Here is a 21,848-nt window from a genome sequence, read left to right as displayed (position 1 = left end):
CAGGACGTCGAGTCTCCCCCAGGATTTGGGTGGGTAAGAAGGGAGCACCCCTGGTCCTATTCCAGCGGAGTGAGGTGATGACGGGCGTCGATGGATTCTCCACATCCTAGGATGTGAGAACACTGCTGCGATTTCCAATGACTCCATGGCAGCGTGATTTCAGTGCCTACAGGCTGTGTGAGGATCACTTCATCTACTTGTACGGCAGCTCTCTCAGTGAACAAGGGACTTCTGAGTTCCAAACAACTGAGCAGAATGTGCTGCCGGCACACAGGCGACGCAGCCCACACACATCACAGACAAAGCAAGAAGCTATGAGGCATGAATAGTATCTTGAACATAATCTTATATTTGGAAAATCAGTTTTAAAAAAACACTTGAAAATACAAGATAAGGTGACAGTGTCTTATATCAGTTCTCACCTTACATTGCTTGGCCATTTTTACATATAAATTATTGCTCACTAGCTTCGATAAATACACAGCACAGTCATATGTACAGAAGCAGAAAGCATGAAATCAGAGAAAGAAAACACTGTTAATGGCAATTCTGGTAATTCAACCAATGTTTCATATTTACCAGCTCTTATAATGGTGGAAAACTACAAAGTGTAGTCCCTGAGAAGTTAGGTAGACACCCTGATTGCGGGTTTTCTATCTTCTAATTGTTAATGCAAGCTGACAATGTCACAGCAGTCCTAATGAATGATACATTAAAAGGCAAGAGTCCTTGCTTCAGGTCATCGATTTCATCCCAGTATTTAATAACAGTGTAATACGAATACAATAAATAAGCTATGCAAATAAATAGTACTCTGCTAGAAAATGTTTACTATATACAGCTTTGCTTTATACAGCAGTACATTTTCATTTAACTTTTTGGCAATTTTTAAAAACGGTGTTCCCCTACTAGTTTGAAGCACAATGGCCCACTCATTAAGGAGCAGGCTGAAATTTTAAGGACATGTTTGAAGCATTAAAAGAAACTCCATGTTCGATAACTGCAGCGCACCTGATCGTCCCCTCATTTTCATGTGTTTGCCTAGTTTCTGAGAAGCTTGGAGTCGTCATGCCATTTAGAAACAGGAAGTTTGGGATTTGTGGGGTACGTGGTGGCTGGGACTGCGACAGCAGGGAAAGCCCAGCCCTGGGGACCTGAAGTCACTGGCACCCTCTCTTTCACGCAATTGTTTCTCCCACTCGGAGGCAGGTAGGCCTTAGTGAGACATCTTCTCCCTTCTAACTGGGAGGGGTGGGTTTTTACTTTATCCTCATGCTTCTGAGGTCAATGTACGCTCCACCTGACTTGTCTATGGATCCAGGAAAATGAATTTATTCTAAACACAATTAATGATACTAGGATACAGTGGATGCAGGCCATAATATTTATGACTACAACCATTTGGCAATTGTACAGATGATAACGAAGAGTGAATGTCACACATGGTAGTCTTTGGAGCATATGCAAATGTGTATAGAAAACACACATTCGGAAAGGTTACGATTTTGCCTACAGGAGCTTGTGCTGTGCTACCTACTCAGCAAGGCTGTTTGGCTGGGATGCTGATGAATCCACAGACCCGCAGGGCTGTCTTGAGAGTTCTGCTGTAGCAAAAAGAACGCACTTAGAAGTACCTGTGTACCACTTGCCAGTGAAGGTGGCAGATTACAGATTTTCAGCGTGAATGCAGATTTTATGCGATCATAAAAATCTAAGAAAACTGAAAAGGAGCTTAGATATCTTCCAGTCCACCCTTCTAGCCAGAACAAAACCTATTCCAAAGAGACCTTGGCAAATATTTGCAGAAGGAATCGGCTCCTCCGTGTTACAGGAGCTAAGTCCCGCAGTGGCCTGCTCGCTCTTGGACAGTGCAGATTTGTTAGAAAGAGCTTCATGTTGAGCTAAATGGCTTCCACAATTTTGCGTTGAATTCTTTAATTCCGGATTCACGGCTTCTCAGTTTCTGAAATTTCAGGGAGCTGCACCCTGGGAAACGTCTGGGAGACAGTCATTAAATTTCAGAAAGATTTGGAGATTTTGACACTCAGAAGACGGGTATGGAAAAGCAAATCTAAACTAAATGTGATCCTCCCTTCCCTTTGCCGCCCTGAGAGCCACCTGACCACAACTGGAGGAAACCGTGGGCAAGCACCATTTTCTCCCCAGCCTGTTTCCACCCAGGCCACGCGAGTACTCTCCTGACACCACCAAAATGTGTTTAAACCTGATGCATGTGTGGATTTGTTTGGCTGTGTACATATCTGAATTGAGGGCTAAGCTGCAGGTGCTATGCTGAAATAGTTCTTCATTGGAACAACTGAAATAGCTGTAGATGGAACACTAGATCTGACGTGAATAAAAATGTAAGTTGTAAAATATGAAGACTGTCAAAAGTGGCCTGACATGAATAGACCGGCCCAGCATGAGGGAAAAGTATGCGTGTGCTGTAAGCCCACTCCAGCCTCAGTAATCGCCAAGGGGAGAGCTTCTCCAGTGTTTGAGCAGACGTGCGAGACATCTGTCTGCCCCGGTTCAGATGGCGCTGGTCTCCTCCAGTGGGTCTCGTTCCATTCCCAGCAGCCTGGGGCATTTCTGTGAGTGGACCAGCCCTGGAGGGTGCCTTTCTCTAAGATTCTGTTAGTTTTCAGGACTGAGGTTTTTTTACAAGCTGGGACAGACTGAATCTCTCTGAAAGTCCTACCAAAAATCTTCTTCCCATGGATCCTTCCACCAGTGATTTCTCAAGCTCAGTGTGACTCCTGAGCCCAGGAAACAGCACTGCTATCAGGGTGTCAGAAAGCATTGGACACAGCTCAGGAATGGGGTGCTGATGAGACCAAAGGGAGCAGTTCTGAGAGCGCACCTGAGAGACGAGCAGGTGGGAACGGTGAGAAGTGCACCAGGATTTTCACATGTGTGGAAAAAAGAATGGACCTGACACCTGAAGTTGGGCCCTTGTATTTTAGCAACGTGACAAGTATCTAGCTGGCAGGGGTGGGTATGCTTGTTGTATCCCAGAAGATTTTTTTTTTTTTTTCATTTGAAGGTTGAAGGAACTCTAACCAATTCTTGGAACTAGCAAGAGTCTTATTTACTGGAGGAGCCCTAACCTATAAAAATGGGCATTAAAAAAAGACTTAAAAGACTCTGGAAAAAAAAAGACAAATTACAGAAAGAGTCTCTGTCTTGGTTGGGAGGTGAACTATAGGACTTGTAAGTGTCTAACATAAATCAAACATCTGGATATTTTGGGGTGCTTCTCATTTGCTGTAAGATGGGCAATCAGCACGATCTTAACACTGTACTCTTCCCCAGGGAGTGCCGAGTGCTTTGCATGTCCAATCCCATTTACCCTCCCTGGATTGGCTGCTGTGGGCAAGGAGCCTGCCGGAGGCATGCAAAACACTAGGGCATCATTAGGCACAAGACAGCAGACCTTTGTGACTCTGCCACCTCAATAAACAGCTACAAAATGCCTATATGTCAGGCACTGTGTTCTTTCAAAAATCATATTGTTCCCAGTAGGAGGTGACACCCTGGAAATTAAAGAATGAGTCAATTTCCTAAAGATTGCTATTTTTCCTTATTGGCAAAGCAACTTAATCTAACTTGCCTATAGTTGCAAATCAGTTGTGCAGAAAAGAATTTCACCTGCAAGCGGACATCCATAAGTGATTGTAGATGCAATGAAATGCATGCCTTGACATTTCCCTTTTGGAAATCAGAGCGTGGATGTCAGCTGCTGGTCCCCACTAACTCCCTAGACACACGCCCCGTATACATTTTGGTGATGTCACAGTTTGTATAAACAGAGACCACTCCTCCCTGGAAATCTAGAGATGCCATCACTGTCTTCAGGTGTTCAAACAAGCTACTTGACAGCGTATCAACCCAGGCAGAGAAAATCTCCCTGTTCATGTACACTCTTCCTGACGTATCTGATCACTGTATAATAATACATGTTCTCTTGTCTTGACGCCGGCACAGCTCAAATTGAAAACTGGATGGGATCAACAATGTCAACGCAAGAAACCAGACCTCTCCATTTCAAGAAGCCTTCTGAATCTTCTGTCTCCTGCTTCTGCGAGCGAGGAGAGGCCTCTCCCCGTCTCAGGTGGCTCACGTCACTTCCTGAGCACGCTTTGGTTGGCTTTCCTGGGTATGTCTTGTGATTTACTGATAAAACTCAGCAACTTCTTTTCTCACAGGAAAGTGACGTGCTTGGCATTGACATTCCCGTAGCTCAAAGTGCGGCAGTTACAGGGGACGTGAGGCGGTGGTGGCGGGGCTCACACCCGAGGCTCGATCCTGTGTGAGAGCTCAAACAGGGCCTGCTGGCTATCGATGACGTACAGATGATGAACGTAGGATTTCAACTCTTGGTGCTCTTTTGGAGACATGTCACCTCCTAATTTTTGGAGGGAAAAAAAGGCAGTTTTATGAGAGCAGTAATGCTATTTCTAAATACCGGTAAAACCCAACATTAAGGCTTGGAGTAAATCTACCAGGCAGACTTCTCATCAGTTAGAATCACAGAAGAGATAATCTTTCTCCCAACAACAGAGTTGCTTTTTCAGCTCAGACTAGGTTTCTCGGGTCAGGTCCTTAGACTGGCAAGGTATTCTTTAACCAACACTTATACAGCATTTATTGCCTAATATTCCATAGCATTAGCGATTATGTAATTATCCCCCTCTACAGAATGAGAAACAGCACAGACACACAGCAAGTAAGAGGCAGAAAACAGGACTGGACCCCAAGCCATCTGGCTCCCAAGTCCATGGTCTGAGGTCCCATGTCACAGCAATTGCCTGTTTAGATGGCTTTCACTGGCTTTTATATCTCAGTCTGGAGCTGTCAGAAACCACTGCTAATCTGGTGAGTACAGGGATACAGTAGTTCTTTTTTTATTTTCCATAGACTTCGTATCATCCTTTGGTGTCCTTATTTTTTGAAAAAAATAAAAATAAAATATGAAAGGACCAATTGAATGAACAGATATCACAGAACTGAACTGAAGGTATGGTTAACAGGCAAAGCAGGTTCTGAAAGTCTCGGATCGGATGGGCTAATGTCCGCCTGGTTAAGGACAAGACTTTCCATTCCCAGATCCAGGGTGGTTACGAAACCAAAGGACCACAAGAGGTGTTAGTGTACTGTGAACACAAAAGTCCCATGCTGGTAACAGCTTTGATAAGGAACCAGAGATAAGGCAGCCTGGACAATGGAGCAAGCCCACTTCCCAGAGTCAAAAACAAACAAAATCCCCCCCACAAAAACCCCAAAACCTCAAGGCACCAGGAGATTATCTGAACTGCACTATAGAGAGACAATGTAAATGTGAGTGATGGTGACATCACATCCTCTTGCTTCCTGGAATTCCAGATAGGAGAAGCAGGGATTGAGAGGAGTTCTGCGAAGGAAGGGGCCTGCAGGAGGCTGAGCATTTTAATGCAGCAATTTTTTCTCGTGGTAAAAAGCCGTTTTTCCCTCTTCTATGACAATGCATTTTATAATTCCACACCGACATAAGGCTTGTGTGTCATGGTTGGCTTATGATTCTTAATAGAAACGAGGCTTCCTGGTTTAAAAAAATAAAAGCACCAGGAGTTAAAAGTTTTTACCATCCCACTTGTTTGAAAGTGACCAAAAAATGGTGTCATTCTAGAACACCTTCTCTGAAAGACACTGAGAGACTGCTCTTGGTTTAGTAAATACTGGTTTAGAACACACGATGCTACAAAGATAATTTAGTTGTTAAATTATTGGCCTTAAAAAGGTGATAGAATGAATGGTTCCAACCATGACAACTGACACTTGCGTGGACTTTATAAGTGGCTTAACATTATTTTAGCTCAAATGCTCACATTTGTTTACTATGCCCTATAAACTTAATTAAGATAATTGGTCCCAAACCCGAATTTTAAAGATAACAGACATACAGAACACAAACAGGCCCAATGCTTATTAGATTTCTCCTTTGTTTTATGCAGATTTACTCTCTGGTGATGGGAGGTTCAAGACAGGGTCAAGGCCAACCAAGCCGGTATAACTTCCTGTCCCCATTTGCAGCACATACAAACCAGAGTCCCTCGGTCAAGTGAGACTGACTCCTTAGAATTAGCTGAGTATGCGTAAATGCTTGGGAAGCAAAGAAGGATGGGAGAACTTATCAGCAACATTATGCTTGCACATTTGAATGAATCTCCATAACAATGTTATCACCGGTTCTATTATAACAGCACTGTACTGGGGTACTTAATGGAGAATTATATAAGCCCCTATCAAATGGAATATGTAGAAAATTAGATCCTAAGTTTATAATTCTCCTTTTCAAAGAGAAACTTTGTAATTTATGCGGAAGTTCAGTTGCTTTGTTGGGGGACAATATGGTCAGCCAAGACCAGCTCAGAGAGTAAACCGATTCTTAATACCTATCCTTAGGAAGTGGGGTTTTGATTTTTCCACTTTATATATATTCTGTATTGTTGAAAAAATTGCTTTACAATGAGGATGCATTATTCAACAAATTAAGTTTTACTCAGTGGTCACCTTTGATTGAATTATAATTACTGACTTCAACTTTCTATTTTTTAAAAATTGCGCTTTGTATCTACAGAATTTGCAGAAGGCAAAGGAAGGATATGGACCAGGAAGTCAGGCCGACTCTATCTGAACAATGGCAGAGCAGTCTCCTCTGCTCTGTACACCCAGGATTAATAATCTCTGTTCACCAATCAGCAATACTGGTGTTAGGATGCCACTGCCTGTGTGAAAGTTTCTTGAATTCAATCAAGTTGATTTCCTTCCTTCCTGCAATGTTTCAACATGATTTAAACATAATGTAAATGATGCCTGAGATTTAAAAAGGAACAAATATTCTTACATGCACTTGTATCAGTGGGGAGTCTGCAAAAGTGCTCCGAAAAATACTTTTTCAGTGAAAGGCAGCTCCAGGCAGGAAGTTTTTGTTGGAGAGGAGGAAAGATTCTGGAAGGCTGTGTTAGGCACTTTTACAAACTCTATTCCTATTCCAGGAAGGCGCTAAGCAAGGGGGTTAGGGACCAGGTCACCCCTGATAAACCCACTGGTAATTCTGCGTCAATGGGCAAGCAAACAAGACTTTCTGGGTCGGGTGGGAGTGGGGAGCTTCTGATTGTCCAAAGTCAAACTGTACAGTGTAAACTTGCTGCTATGAGATGATAAAAATCTATTCTAGCTTGTCCTCTGCATCCCAAACACACAATGATGAAACAGAGAATATAGTCTATACATCTAAAATGCATATTGCACGTTACAATCTATTTAAATTTATTGCCACCAAATACTTGTGACACGGTCACAGTCTGTACCAGCACATGGTAAATTTACATTCCACGCCGACTTCAATTACTCACCAAACTGGTTGGTCCTGCAGTGTCTCAGGGTTCGGACAGTGTCTGCAATCATATGCTAGAAGGCAAAGCAGGAAACATATCAGTGGAAGGGTCATGTAGGGTGCTGGTGAAATAGTGTGCCTGCTCGGATTGAAGGATAGTTACACCCTTGGGTATAATTTGGAGCTGGACTTAACTTTAATTAATATTGACCTTGGATTACAAAAGAGTATTTAGTCCTTGTCTGTAGAAACAGTGGCTCCCAAGCCCAGGTGCACAGATTCTAACGGAGCTGCGGGAAACATACTGTAAAGAAATGCAGCCCTCCAACCCCCAGTCTACCTGTCTGAATTTGCTTAGGCTTTTCAATTCAGGGGATTTTTCACCTTCGCTCCATAAAGCCTTTGTGAGATCTCTCTTCTGAACTTGGGAGGCTGCATTCTCAACGTTCTCACTGATCTTTGTACAGTATATACGGGCTTTGTGTTGTAACTGCTGTACAACTTTTCTCCTCCTCTAGACCAGGTACTGTGTTTCCCCGAAAATAAGACCTAGCCAATCAGCTCTAATGCATCTTTTGGAGCAAAAATTAATATAAGACCCAGTCTTATTTCAATATAAACTGGGTCTGATATGATATGATATGATATGATATAATATAATATAATGTATTATAATATAAAATAAGACCGGGTCTTATATGAATTTTTGCTCCAAAAGATGCATTAGAGCTGATGGTCTGGCTAGGTCTTATTTTCGGGGAAACGTGGAGGGCTGTGCATGTGTCATACACGTTGACTTACACACACTTGCTGAATGGAGGTAAGTTTTTGTGGAATCAAAGACTCAAGTACCTCAAATGGTGACAGGAAGTGAGCTAGTCATGAATGACAAACATTTTCTAAAACTTCAATATTTTCACATAGATGGTTTTCTGCTTATGATTTACATTCCCTGCTACAGTCTTCAGTATTCTACTTTAATTTATTTCTTTAAAGTTCTCACTGATCTCCAGGCAAAAGCCTTCTTAAACTCGCAGCTGCTTTTGACAAGATCCTATAACCTCATACTTAGGTACCTGCTACTGTCTTCTAAGTGCTACCATTTTCAAGTTTACATGTTGAAGGAAAGATAGCGTTTAGGGCAAGACCATTCTCCACTTCAGTTCTCCCTACACAGTTGCTAGAATAATCTCCAAACACTGTTGTCATCATGTTCTAGTCCTCTGGAAAATCTGCAGTGACTCCCTGATTTGTTTCATATCAAAATCCAAATATCATCTTATTATTCAAGAATCAACATTGTTCATTATCTGGTGCTTCAAACTTCCCCAAGTGAGTCAGCATCTTTCATGTCCCGTGATACACACCAAACAGAGACCCATCCATACACAGCAAACTCTCAGTAAATTACTGTGTTTCCCCAAAAATAAGACCTAGCCAGACCATCAGCTCTAATGCATCTTTTGGAGCAAAAATTAATATAAAACCTGGTATTATATTATATTATATTATATTATATTATATTATATTATATTATATTATACCTGGTCTTATAGTAAAATAAGACCAGGTCTTAAATTAATTTTTGGCCCAAAAGACGCATTAGAGCTGATTGTCCGGCTAGGTCTCATTTTCGGGGAATCATGGTATTATTGCTAAAAGAATGTTAATACTAAAATAGTTTTTTATTCTACTTAAAACTGGCAGAACTACAGAAACTGTATTTGAATATGACCTACTTATTAAATTGTTCTCACAGCTGTATTTCTCCTGTATTTCTCCTCAATAGTGGGAAATTAAATCGGACAGTGATTACAACAGTAGATCAAGCTGCATTTGTAAAGGAAATGAGACCTGACTCATGTCTGTGAATGTATTGTTAAATTTCCTTCCCCAAATTTACCACTATTCCCACGACAGTTCCCTCATTGTTTTAAGCTATGGCGTCACATTGATTTCTATCATGTGCCATTTGCGTAGCTCATGCCAGGCTCGAGCTGACGCAAGGCTCAGTGCTGAATACGGCATTGAAACCTGAGTCCTGATCCTCACGTTTAGGTTTTCCGAAGGGGGAGAGAGGAAGATACAGTAAAAGATGATGCTCTTAACATTGAGGGATAAAGAAAAGGGGAAGCATTCGTTTCTTTATTATTTTATAGTTTGAGACTGAAACATGGAGAATTGCTGAGGCAGCATAAGGAATGATGGAAATCTTATTAGACCCAATGAAGGCTCCTGGGTCCTCATGTCGTCTGACTTAATGTGTTGGCCTGTATCAGCCAGATAAAGATAATACACTGAATTATCGGCTGGCTGGCTTAAGCTAATATCCATCGTGAGAAATTGGCTCCTCACAAGTTAATTCAGTTACATTCTATTGGTTCATTATCGAGAAAAATGATCCTGTTTTAGCTTAAGTGAAACCCTATCCTTTGCTAAGAAACGTTACTTGAAAATACTGACTCCACTAGGAAATTCAGTTTCATTCTCCTCATCAAAGTATAATGTAGGGCTATGTACAATCTAAAAGAGGTTTTTGTCCTTCTAGATAATTCTAACTTCTCCCTGTCTTCTCTGTGCAAGGAGGGGGGTCAGCATGAGGTGTGCTGTATCTTAAGCGCCATCTGTTGTGAGGACCAGGAACACACTGATAACACAAAATCTGCGCTCTTTAGAAATGACGTGCTAGCAAGTGTCTGATGGGTGCCTGTGCGTGCTAGGGGCACGCTGCGTCTATGTATAACGAACGGTACCAATCTTCTAGGTGTCTCTTTTAAAAAGTTTTCGTCAGGCATTTAAAATTTAAAATAGAATATTACTTATTAATGCCATGCTATTTCCTTAAACTTTCTTAAAGAATTAAGGGTACAGCTAATTATCGACCCTAATAAAAGTACTCAAAAGTTAGATTTTCTTTGTTTCAGCTCCAATGGTTAGTTTGAAGTGTTGGCACATATGAAAGCAAGACCCTAGACTACATTAGCTGGCAGAAAAAGACTTTCACTGGATTGTTAGAGAAAGCAGGGGAAGACCAGAGATGCCGGTCAGAATGAGAAAGAGAAGGATGTAAGGATCTTTCCACCGCTCTTTCCCATTTGTGCCTTTATCGAATTGTTTTCTCACTCTAGCAGCGCTATCCGAGGGGAAACAACACAATGAACTTAACCAAACAACTGGTTCACTTTGGAGAAAAGGCCAACCATCAGTCTTCCCTTAACAATGGACAAGGGTCAGCTTGTAAAGATTACAATTGTTCTCCCGTGTCCCCTCTGGTTAGTCAGTGGGAAAGTTGCTAGGCCTCTGTACGTGACTCTGCTTGGTGTGACACACTTCATCCCACGTCTTCACACATATTTTCCAAAGCTTAGTTAGTGTTCTTAACTGGATGTATTGGCCAGGATTTGAAGTAATCATTGACCAAAGGTTTCATATTCATGCAATCATTTCATTTATACCAAACACTGGAGGTTAACCTGCCTAGAAACTAGAATGTCAGTGCCCACAGCCTTTGGTTACAAATCAGAACCCTGTGATCTTTAGAACATTACACAGCGACCCAGAACTAATGTCTAAAGCATAAGTACAAAAACCCCAACACTTTAAATATCCATTTCTGGCTGTGTTGGTTTGACTGTAGTATCTGAAATAACTGAGCTCTGATTCCCAAATACTTAGCACAGAGAGAGACATATTCACTTTAAAAATAACTAGCCATAAAGTGATTGTCCTTGAGTGATTAAAATGGACCTATGGCAAGATATTCCAAGATGTCTGTCTTCCAGATTCTAGGTGCTTGGATTTTCACGTTGTACACTGGCTCTGGGCGGCTGCATACTATGTGTGGCAAGCTATCCTGATGATTAGAGCAGGGCACTCATGAGGCAAAGGTCAGATGCCAAACCTCATTTGGACTCATCAGTTTATACTGTTCTTTGGCCATGGTCTGCAGCCCCCGCCTCACTCAACCTTTTCTCAAATGCCTGACCCACTCTCACAGGGAACCAGGGGTCAGTTCCTGAAAGAGTTCACACAAATCCGTTACGGTTACTGAAAAGGTCACTCAAAGGTCAAGATCTATGGACAGGGGTCACTGGTATCATTTTTAATCACGAAGGACAATCTCATCTATGACTAAAGTTCAGCTGTCAGAAACCCATTCTTCTCATTGTCAGCCGGGTCTCTTTGGAGCACTCCTGTTTTGTACTTGCTCAATTCTTATAGGCAACTCCTCCTCTGCCCTAAGAGAAGAAGGCTGGTCAGAAGGGCTAGGAGGAGCCCCCTGCCTGACAAAGCCCCTGGGAATGTCCTGGAAATAATTCAGGAAGAGGCATTCCAGTAACTGGTAAGAAAGGGGCTCCTTTCTTGAGAGCAGGGAGGGCACTGTCAGAGCTGCTCTCTCCACAATGGCACCATTTGTCCACAGGCTGATAAAAGGGTGGTCCTTTCCCTCACATGCAAACCCTACAAATTCCACCTTCATATTCAAGCTGGGGGTATTGGGAGATGGTCACATCTCCCCAGAAGGACAGCTTTCTCCTGTGCCTGGGAAGCAGTGCATGGTGGGACATAGAGCAATGCCTTTAAAGCAGTAAAGCTTAACCTCGATCGAGAAAGTGAATTCCTCCTTCCAGTTTTATTTCTGATTCAAGAACATACACTCAATTGCTGATGCTAATCTAATGAAGTTCCATTTTCAAGACTACAAAGCAGATTTTTATATTTGGTTCTCAAAGCCTTCCTAGCACACTTATTTTTAATTGCAATACATTTTATTGACCATATACAACATGCAGCAAAGAAGCTCCTGGAAATCACCATGCACTCAGTGGAGAAAAGGGCTTAATACATTTGTTTCTTGGGGCAATAAAGGAAAGTGAGTATTTCCCTTACAGTGGAAAAAGGAGAAATAATAAAATTTACTTACCAGCTTTTCAAAATTGACAAGATTATCCAAAAATGTTTTATTTCCTTCATGAATAAAAGTTACATCTGGAAATTAAAAATAAAAAGATATACATACTATTAGGAATGGATCATGTGTCAGGGATGGAGGTCTAGGTGCAGTGCAACTTATTAATTTTTCTTAGACATTATGGATTATTCCATGCATTTCACAAGGCGACTTGAAATTGAATCTGTGTACTATTCAATGTGAAAGGGCATAATTTATGTATGTGTGGGTGCAAACATTATAATATTAAAGCAAGCATATATTTTGCACTTACAATGAACTGTTTGACATCAACCTGCTTAAAATAAGTTAAAACTATTCTATAACTTAACCGGTCCATTATGTTTTTAGGCCAGAACATTGAACAGAAAAGAACTGAATACCCGGAAACAATAGGATTTTAGAGAGAGAGAGTGTGTGTGTGTGTGTATGTGTGTGTGTAACAATCCCTGGCAAAGCGTAGGGGACCTGCTTTATTTAAAATGTTTAGATTTAGCTGTTCAAATTTAGATTTTCGGTTAACATAGCCAGTGCCCAAATGTGTATAAGAAGTAGTGAGGAGACAGGTTTGAAAATGTCAAGGTTTCAGGTCCTACTGAGGCGGAAGAAAGCATCACTGATGAAAATAACCTTGAGGAAGGTAGGATGAAGGTACATGGTCAGAAGAAAATAAAGTTATATTTGGTTTGAGCCTCACTGACAGAAGATATTCAGATACAAATCTTTGGTCCCAATAAACATAGGAATGCCCCCTCAAGAGATAGGGATTTGGAAATTAGTTACAATAAAGACAGAAGCTGTGAGAATGGATGACACAAAAACTCAGATCAGAGGGTCAGTGACTGGGCCCTAGGGAATCCTCACAAATAAGAATTAAAGTAAGAAATACACTACAATTTGAAGAGCATGAAAATAATCATGTCATATCATAGACATGGAGGCCAAACCAAATCAAAATAATTTCCAAAAACCTATTAAAGTCACCTGATGTACAAGAGGGAAAAATAACAGCTTAATATTCCTATAAATAGAAAGGGGAAGCATTTGCATTTAATCAAGACTGATTCTGCTGGTTCCTAGGGGACAATTATGAGTGAGGCGTTCTGGAAACCTGCCCCCCATACACTCGGCCACCTAACTTTGCCCGCCAGAGGGCGACACGAATTACACGGTTATTGGATACAGTGATACAGCACTTTTCTCAAGGCATCCCTTACACAGCTTCCAGCAAGGACTGCAACGTTTTCCTATGCTTTTTTCTTTATGTCTCTCTCTTTTTTTTAAAAAAACTCATGTCCTAGCGGGAAAATATTTCACAATTACACAGTCGTCTGACAAACTATCTGGTTATTTTCTTGCCTTTCATGATTTTGCTTGCAGAAAAGAAATGCAAGTTTTCATTCTGTGACACAATATTTAGAAAAGAGTAGTCAACACAGTTAACTTTTACATTTTTGCATAGCAAATAAAGTATCTACATTAACCACCATTTGAAAACCTAGTCTCTCCAAAATCCCCTGAGAATCTGAATTACAAATGCCCCCTCAGAGTCCATTCCCTCAGTGTTACAAGGTTAGTATCCCCTTTCCTATGTTCCCAAGGCTGAAGATGAGGGATGATGACAATAATGACAGATTATGTATTTATTAACATCATCAGACATGACATTAACTCATTTAATCCTCACAAAAGACTGTAAGATAAAGCCCTAGCAGGAAAAAAACATGAAGAAACTCTGGTCCAAAGAACACGCACCCCAGATCCATGACCATAGCTCCAACTGTCACAGCCAGGATTCAAACCCAGGGCGCCCATTTCCTCTCACCACTGGGGCTCGCCGGTACCTCCCCAGTTGAAAGGACTTGGATATTTCTTACAACCTGTTATAGTCAAGTTGCTGAATTCATGGCATAGTGGGTGTCTCTGCAACTTTTAAAGTGTTTCCTTTGTCACTCCCTCTATCTATTCCATCTAGCTCTAAATCTCTCCTCCTTCTGGGTGGTCTCACTTAACCTCAACTCTTAGGGACTTCAGGTCAGCAGATAAGAACGGCTGCTCTTCTGAGGGCTGGGGCTGGCATGAGAATAAGGCAGAGAGACAGTGCATCTGGCCAAGCTGGGTGGGGCAAGAGCTGGAAGGGGCTGCTGCCTAGGAGAAGAGGCTTCAAGTGGTTGAAGGTTTTGACACAGTTGAATGGCAGGTGTGTGATGAGAGAGATAAACCAATAGGTGGCAGAACTCAAAAACTGGGATCTTAGAACTTCAGTCATGGGCTGCGAAGCAGTTTAGGGTGTGGGAAATGAGCAGCTGGCAGGCCAGGCTCCTTTCATCTGGACACACCCGAACACACTCCAAACACCTCATGGAATAGAACTGCCAGATGAAGTGATTCCATTTGAGGCAATGGCGAGTCAAAGAGGAAGAAGGAACATACAAGCACCTCAACACTCTTTTAATTTAAATGCCTCACCCAAAGTGCAAGAATCATTTCCACTTTAAGATCCACAGACATCCCACCACGGGACCTCAGTTCATCCTCAAACATCTGTTGATTGTTCATGCTGTTGGAAGGGACTGCCTGCCTTCTCCAAAAAAACCACGAGATACAGATGACCCAGGCTGCTAACCGGGGCCTTTCCCCAACATTTATTTAGGGTTCCCCGACTTTCTGAATGGATTCCACATCACAATAGAGGGGAGAGTAAATCAAAAGGCAAGAAATTCGGCTAGAAACAGGAAAGCTGATGGCTGCAAGGATCGTCAGGTTATGCGCTTACTGGCTAATCTGCAGGCTTCCTGGGGGGCGGGGGCACCAACTACCTCAAAAATGACTCATGGGAGGCCTAACCCTTCTCAATACCCAACAAGTTCAATTTGGTCCCTTTTTTCTTGCTAAAAGCAGCTCAAAGTAGGAAGCACAAGAGTGCAGGGAAGAGTTTTCATTAAAAAGGTGGTTCCTCTAAAGCAGTTTATTGCAACTTTTAAAATAATTTTGCACTTGAAAAAAACTAAGAATTAATGCTTAGTTTTTCCAAAATGTCTTATGTCAGGCACGATACATACATATTTCAAGTTTTCATCCTATTTTCCTTTGGAAATTATTTCAGGCAGAAATGGTAACTTTAAATACAATTGAATGCTAATGATGTTTATTTTTATAACGATAAAAAATTAAGGTAAAGGAAAAATAAGTGCTTCTTTAAACTCAACAAAGCTTCTAATGAAGAAAAGAAAAAACTGTTTACTGGAACAAATGAGTGAATGTATTTTCAGTAGAAAAAAATGGGAAATTTGTTTTGCTGCCAACAAAGAGATCTAGATAAACTCAGTAGAGCAGAAAATTGCATCTAAGATAAGATGTGTGAGACAATTCACTGCATTAAATATTTTTTTCTTGAAAAACCACTAATATATACCAGAAAGCTTTGCTCATATCTAATTAAGTTAAAGGGACATTGTCAGCTAATTTCTCATTACCTTAAAAATATTTATTGTTTAAAAACCTTTAATTCCTAAAATCAGTTTCTTTCCAAGATCTGTCTTCATTTCATATTTTTCCTATTTGTGTCTAAATGATTCTAAGCGTTACTTCCCACCTGCCATCCCCACTCTCCAGATGAAGGTGTTTTATTTTGCAAATAAAAATCATAAGCGTGAATAAACTTATCTTAAAAGGAAATAAATAAGAAGAATCAAATGAAATTTTAAATTGTTATTTTGGTATTATAATCTCTCCTTATTTCATCCATTTACACTTAGCAGAATTGTTTCCAACTTGAATGAAGCATCTGTGAGTCTCTCAATTGTCCTAACATATTATTGTTTCACAGAGATTCTTGCTTTATATTTATACTAGGTGAAGATTAAATGAGTAGCTGCAGAAATGCGTAGTAACTCAATAATTGTCAAGTGCTAATTGTTCTTGAGAGAAGCTGAAGGGGGAATATCAGCTTGATTGCCAGGGGGCTGGCAATGGAGTAAGGTGGGGGAAGAAGATGGCCAGGGCAACCAGCAATCCAGTTCCTAGGGAACTCATTTCCAAAATCACATTTTATGCGTCCAGGCATTGGAGCCTGACCCAGCAGACGTCACAAGCCTCTGAAGAATAGAGGTTATACAAAAGAGTATTTCTATAAGATCCCTTGGAAAGAATCAAAATATGGCCAAGAAAAAAGAGCATGCCCCCTTTCCCTGGAAAGCACACAGGTAGGATATATATACTCAACGTCAGGAACGTAGGCTAGATTAAAATGAACTTCCCCTTCATGAATTCTCTCGGTTTGAGAGAGACCCCTGAGATCTCATTAGTAAATTTAACTAACATGTTTCATGCTGAATTATTTGCTGCTCTACAGAAGAGAAGTCAGTGGATAACTTGGAGCTGTCACATACTTTCCCAAATGGACTCCCGGAAAGAAGAGAATACATTCTTGACCAGTAATTTGCATCCACTATATTGCTTGCGTTGATCAAGCGTATTTCTCACACAGCAGCAGGCTGTGGGCTGTATCTGAAATTTAGGTTGCAAATGTAGCACATGATTGATCACCACTTGGGTTCTTTATGCCAGCCTGTCCTTGGTTGAATTAAGTGGATTGTAAACTCAAAGACAATAAAACAGCGCTTAGAAGCAGAGTAAAATAAAAACACAAAAGTTTCCAGTGCCAAATTCTCTGAGTCAAGAGAAAATGCTTTGATGTCAGCTCAAGTACAATGAAGTATTTGAGGTATCTCAGAAATAACTGAGCATTTGAAAAACAATTACAAGCAAACACAACACAGTAAGGTCTGAATTTCAAAAGTAAAGAAATAAACTGAGAGTCCTTTTGCTGTTGGTGTTGTTCTGGTCCTTTATAGTTCAAGTGAGAAATTTCTGGAAGATGGCATTATATAGCATAAAAGATAAAAAATCATTACCTTTGAGCAATAAGGGCATGAAAGGGATTTTGGGTGGCTTCATCTTTTTGAATGCATCTCTGTAGGCTTTGTGATTCAGAGAAGGATCCTGCCGAACCAAACAGATTACAAAGAGAAAGAAAAATCAATGTGCTATAGAAACAATTCTAAATCCACTTTGGCTATACAATTTGAACATGATTTAGATATCGAGAGGTTCTTACTAAGGATGAAGTAGATAAAGGTTTCCTAGGAGAATAAACTCACTAAATTAGGGCAGGAAATCTAGGCAATGAGTGAAAGCCAAGTTATTGGTTTACAATAATGGGAAATGACTGTAAAAGAGAGAGACCTTTTGATTGCCCTATTATTTTCCTCAAACAGTTTCTTTAAGTACAGTTTCCTCTGCATAATTTCTATCATGAGGTAACCCTAACACCTTTTGTTAGGTCCAGTGCAAAGAAAAAAAATGCCTTCATAATGCACAGACAATGCAGAGAAAACAAGAGAACACTGTCTTATTGCATTCTGAAAAGAAACTGTACATTTTATATCTAAACCTAAGAAATGGTCAAAAGGAGAAAAGAATAATGCATAAGACACTGATTGCACACTGAATTTACGCCAATTGATGTCACAGGCTTTGAAATGGACTATACTTAAAATCTGCCTTCTGAAAATCATACCAACAGGACCATTCTCACTACCTTTTCCCATGGAGAGGAAAAAGCATTAACTGTAAACTTGCTTCAGTCCTTAAGAAGCAAAGCTATGTTTTTCACATACAAGTGAACTCGTCTAAATGACGTGACTAGATGGAGTACAGATACTGATTACTGGAATCTAGAAGGAAATTGAGACACTAGCAATTAATTTGAAGACCAAGTCCCGTCTAGGTCAACTACTTACCGTTAAACTCTCAAGTTCAGAGAAAAGTTTCTTAAACTTCCCAGGAATTTTCTATAAACAAACAAAAAAGAAACGGTCAAAAAGTCAGCTATTTTGAGAGGCAAAAAGAGGGGTTTTCATTATGTTGTGCTTATATTACCTACGTCACATTTCTAAACATAAATACATGTATCATCTGGTTCTATCCTGATTGCTTCTCATGATGCAAATTTCATCATCCCTTAATGTGACATTTCTTGGGAATGTGGCGAAAAACAGTTTAAAGTAAATAACAGCCACATGACTCAGGAATCTGGCTAGTTAGACATTCCACACACTGGTGATTTTTTAATAAACACTTGGACTTCGTTTCCGTGTCCTACCTTTCATTTGGCTGACACTTTTTGTATAAATGATATAATTATGTTTTACAGCAGAGGGCTAAATAGTGAAAGGCCATGAAAACTCTAAATGATGAAGCCTGTATTTTAATGGGTAGAATCACTGAATTATGAAGACCAACCACACCGACAGCTGGCATGTAAAATGACAGAAGAAGGAAACACATGCCATCCATCCAAATAAAAATTCAGGCCTAAGAAAGAAGAGCCTGGAATTTCCCAGCCTGCCTTTAACATGAATAAGTGAAAAACTGGATGCCTTTCATACTGACGTAGTAGTAAGAAGACAGTCTGACTTTAAATTCTGACTCTGCCCCTTTCTCGTTGTGTGGTTTGGTATGCGTGTCTAAGCGCACTGATTGACATGGAGAAAACTCATAACAAGTGTATAATAGTCCATGATTGGTGCTAAACAGATTCCAGCTATTAACACTAATGACAACGTTCCGGAAGCTATTTGTGGGACTTTCTGTTTCCAAAACTAATCAAAATATTGAGGCAAGCCTGACAATAATTGGACTTTATAATTATTTAGAAATAGACTTTTCAATTTGATAATTTTGAATCTGGACTCAGTTTATCACAGCAAACAGGTAGTTTAATCTGTTTGGAAACTAATGCCACACACACAGACACACATTTATTAATGAGTGGAGGACCAATCAAACGACAAAAGGTAAAATCGTAGACATCTGTAACTGATACCAACCAATCTTCTGAGCTGCGTATCTCAGTCAGTTGGACATTCCACACGAATATCCCAGTGGCACCTCAAACTCAACATACCTAAAGCCGAACTGATCTACTCCAGGGGTCAGCCATGAGCCAAAGCTGGCTCACCACATGCTTTTGTCAATCAAGTTTTATTGAAACACTGCTATGTCCATTCATTTACATACTAATTGTGGCTGCTCTTGCACTACAGTGCAGAGTTGAGTCATTGCAATAGAGACCACATGGTCTGCACAGCCAAAAAAATATTTATTATCTGGCGTTTCAGCCCCCAAATTTGTTCTAGTTCCTCAAATCTACTTTCTTCCTTTATTGGCTACTTAAAATACTGTGATCACTGGTCACCAGGCCTAGAGATCCTGTGGTCACCTCTGCCTGGGATGAAACTCTCAACTCAACCTCTAAGACTTGGATGCTCAGGGCTTCCCTCGCGAGTCTTCTCAGGTCCCCTGAGGCAGAATGAGTCCCTCCACTTGCTCCTCTGTCGTCCGACTGGACTTGGCCTCCTTCATCACAGCACACTCTGTTCTCCTTTGTCTGACCCATTTTCTATCTGCCGTGGTGATGATGCAATGCTTTACACATAGTAGGCAATCAATATGGTCATGAAACACATGTTGTTTGAATTTAACTGAATTATCTGTCCTCCCAATTTTTGCAAATCAAAGCTTCTTTCCAGGCTTAATGCAAATTCCACTCTCCCCTGACCCTTGCTAGCCATTTGTTCTCCACCTCTTCTGATCAACTGGGGCATTTGCTACCCATCTCCTTTAATCTTCCATGTGTATGCATGGTCTTGTTTGCTTAACCAGAGCAGGCAGGCCTTTCATTTGGTTTCTTTTGAACCCCTTTAAGGAGAACTGACCTGACCCTCAGGTTACCACTGTGCATTTCTAGCAGCGTATGACCCCAGCTCACAGAAATTAAATTGCCCAGAGATCAATGCAGAGATGAGATGTAAGGGGAAAAAAATGTGGGCTTATCAGCTTCTCTCTTGCAGGAGTTTGAACTGGGAACCATGAAGCACGTGGTGATAGGAGCTGACTGTGGGAAGACTGGAGAGAAGCTAAGGAGACATAGTGAACCACATGTAGACTAGAGCCAAAAGGGAGAAGACTTGATGGTTAAAGAGAAGAGATGAGGGAGGGAAATGGTACATGGAGCGAAGAAGCCAGTCAGTAGGGAAGGGAGAGAGGAGGAAACAAAAGTCCAAGGAAAAACAGTGATGGGGCTATGGGAGGGATAGAGAGCCGTACATCTGTTTCTGGCTAAACTGAGGGATGCCCCAGGGTCAGTTCTCCCCTTCAAGTCCATGTTTGAAAACTGTGCTAACTTGAGTGGGTCTCTTCATCTTAGAACCTAAACAGCCTTCATCATACAACACTGACAGAGGCAGAGCCAAGATTTCAGAGGCATGAAACTTCTTTTGTGGACCCTCTTTAAGATAAAGAATACAAAATTACTTGACTTCACAAATTTTACAAAGATGTACATCATTCAGGTGTACACACTGCCAGGGGCCCTGCAAGTGAGAGGTCCAGAAGCTTAATTCATTAGCATCTCAGCCAATCGGCTTCTGGACACACATCACGCAGGTGAGCTTTTGTAAGGATCACCATGGAACCGTAACCACGCTATCACCAGAGAAGAGCAGAGGAAGACTGATTCTAGTTAGGGAGCATTTTACAGTTCTTACCTCTTTCACATATATTACAGACCACTTTGAAGATCATTGATCAAAACAGTCCCTACCAACATGACACACTACTTTTTAACTTTTTTTCTGGTAGTACTTATCTTATTTAAACCATTTAAATTCATATATGCATTTTATTTTTATATATTTATTTGACATTCAGTATTGTTTTATATTAATTTCAGCATAGTGGTTAGACATTTGTATAATTTAAGAAGTGATCCCCCTGACTAGTCTGGTACCCACCTGGCACTATACATAGTTATTACCATATTATTGACTATATTCCCTATGCTGTACTCTACATCCCTGTGACTATTTTGTAACTACCAATTTGTACTTCTTAATCCTGTCACCTTTTATGTTCTACCCCCAAACCCCTCCCATTTGTCACCGCAGCAAATCTAGTACCCATTTGACCCCATACATACAAGCATTTTAAATAAAGACTTTTTGCTAGAATGTTTCCCGTTCTGTTTCATTTGTCCCTCCTACTCCCCTCTCAGCATGGACCTCCAAGGCTCACCTCCCAGGTCTGTGACAGCCGGCTGACAGAAGCAGTGTTGAGGCCCATCACAATTGCAAAGAAAGAATTCAGGTTTCTCTGGGCTTTGCAGCTGTGGAATAAAAGAAAGCAGAAGGCACTTTGAGGCAACATCGTCTCTCCAGATGACCAGAAAAGATACAGCTGACAATACTCCCCTAGGCCACAGAATTCAACCTCAAGGGCATGGCTGAACTCTGCTCCATAGCTCCCACACCCTTGACAGCCCCTGTCAGAGGGGTGGTGTTCTCTCAACTGTTTCTACACAAATGAAACAATTCCAAATGCTTCAGCTCATCCTTGCCTTTAGGAGATTTGAGCTCTTGATGCCCTCTGGACACGTCAAAAGATTCCTCCTTTTTA

The 21,848-nt window shown here is 40.9% G+C and overlaps 1 protein-coding gene across 5 annotated transcripts in view; it reads right to left on the bottom strand.

The window, feature by feature from the left end:
- Positions 1 to 326: 326 nt before the first annotated feature.
- Positions 327 to 21,848, bottom strand: part of RAPGEF5 (Rap guanine nucleotide exchange factor 5) — a 418,760-nt gene continuing 397,238 nt past the window's right edge. For all 5 annotated transcript variants that reach the window (XM_074340846.2, XM_074340847.2, XM_074340845.2 and 2 more), the window contains 6 exons: positions 21,468 to 21,558; positions 18,134 to 18,184; positions 17,246 to 17,333; positions 12,303 to 12,367; positions 7,398 to 7,452; positions 327 to 4,408 (listed from right to left, as the gene is read on the bottom strand). In XM_074340846.2, the coding sequence (XP_074196947.2) occupies positions 4,290 to 4,408; positions 7,398 to 7,452; positions 12,303 to 12,367; positions 17,246 to 17,333; positions 18,134 to 18,184; positions 21,468 to 21,558 (469 nt within the window). In that variant the 3' untranslated portion in view covers positions 327 to 4,289. The remainder of the gene's footprint in view (positions 4,409 to 7,397; positions 7,453 to 12,302; positions 12,368 to 17,245; positions 17,334 to 18,133; positions 18,185 to 21,467; positions 21,559 to 21,848) is intronic.

The sequence above is a fragment of the Rhinolophus sinicus genome, chromosome 4 (genome assembly GCF_057876585.1).
Source record: "Rhinolophus sinicus isolate RSI-liver-muscle chromosome 4, RSI-T2T, whole genome shotgun sequence".
Taxonomy (NCBI): domain Eukaryota; kingdom Metazoa; phylum Chordata; class Mammalia; order Chiroptera; family Rhinolophidae; genus Rhinolophus; species Rhinolophus sinicus.
Note: the sequence above shows the minus strand (reverse complement) of the source record. Positions and strands in the feature narration are given on the sequence as shown.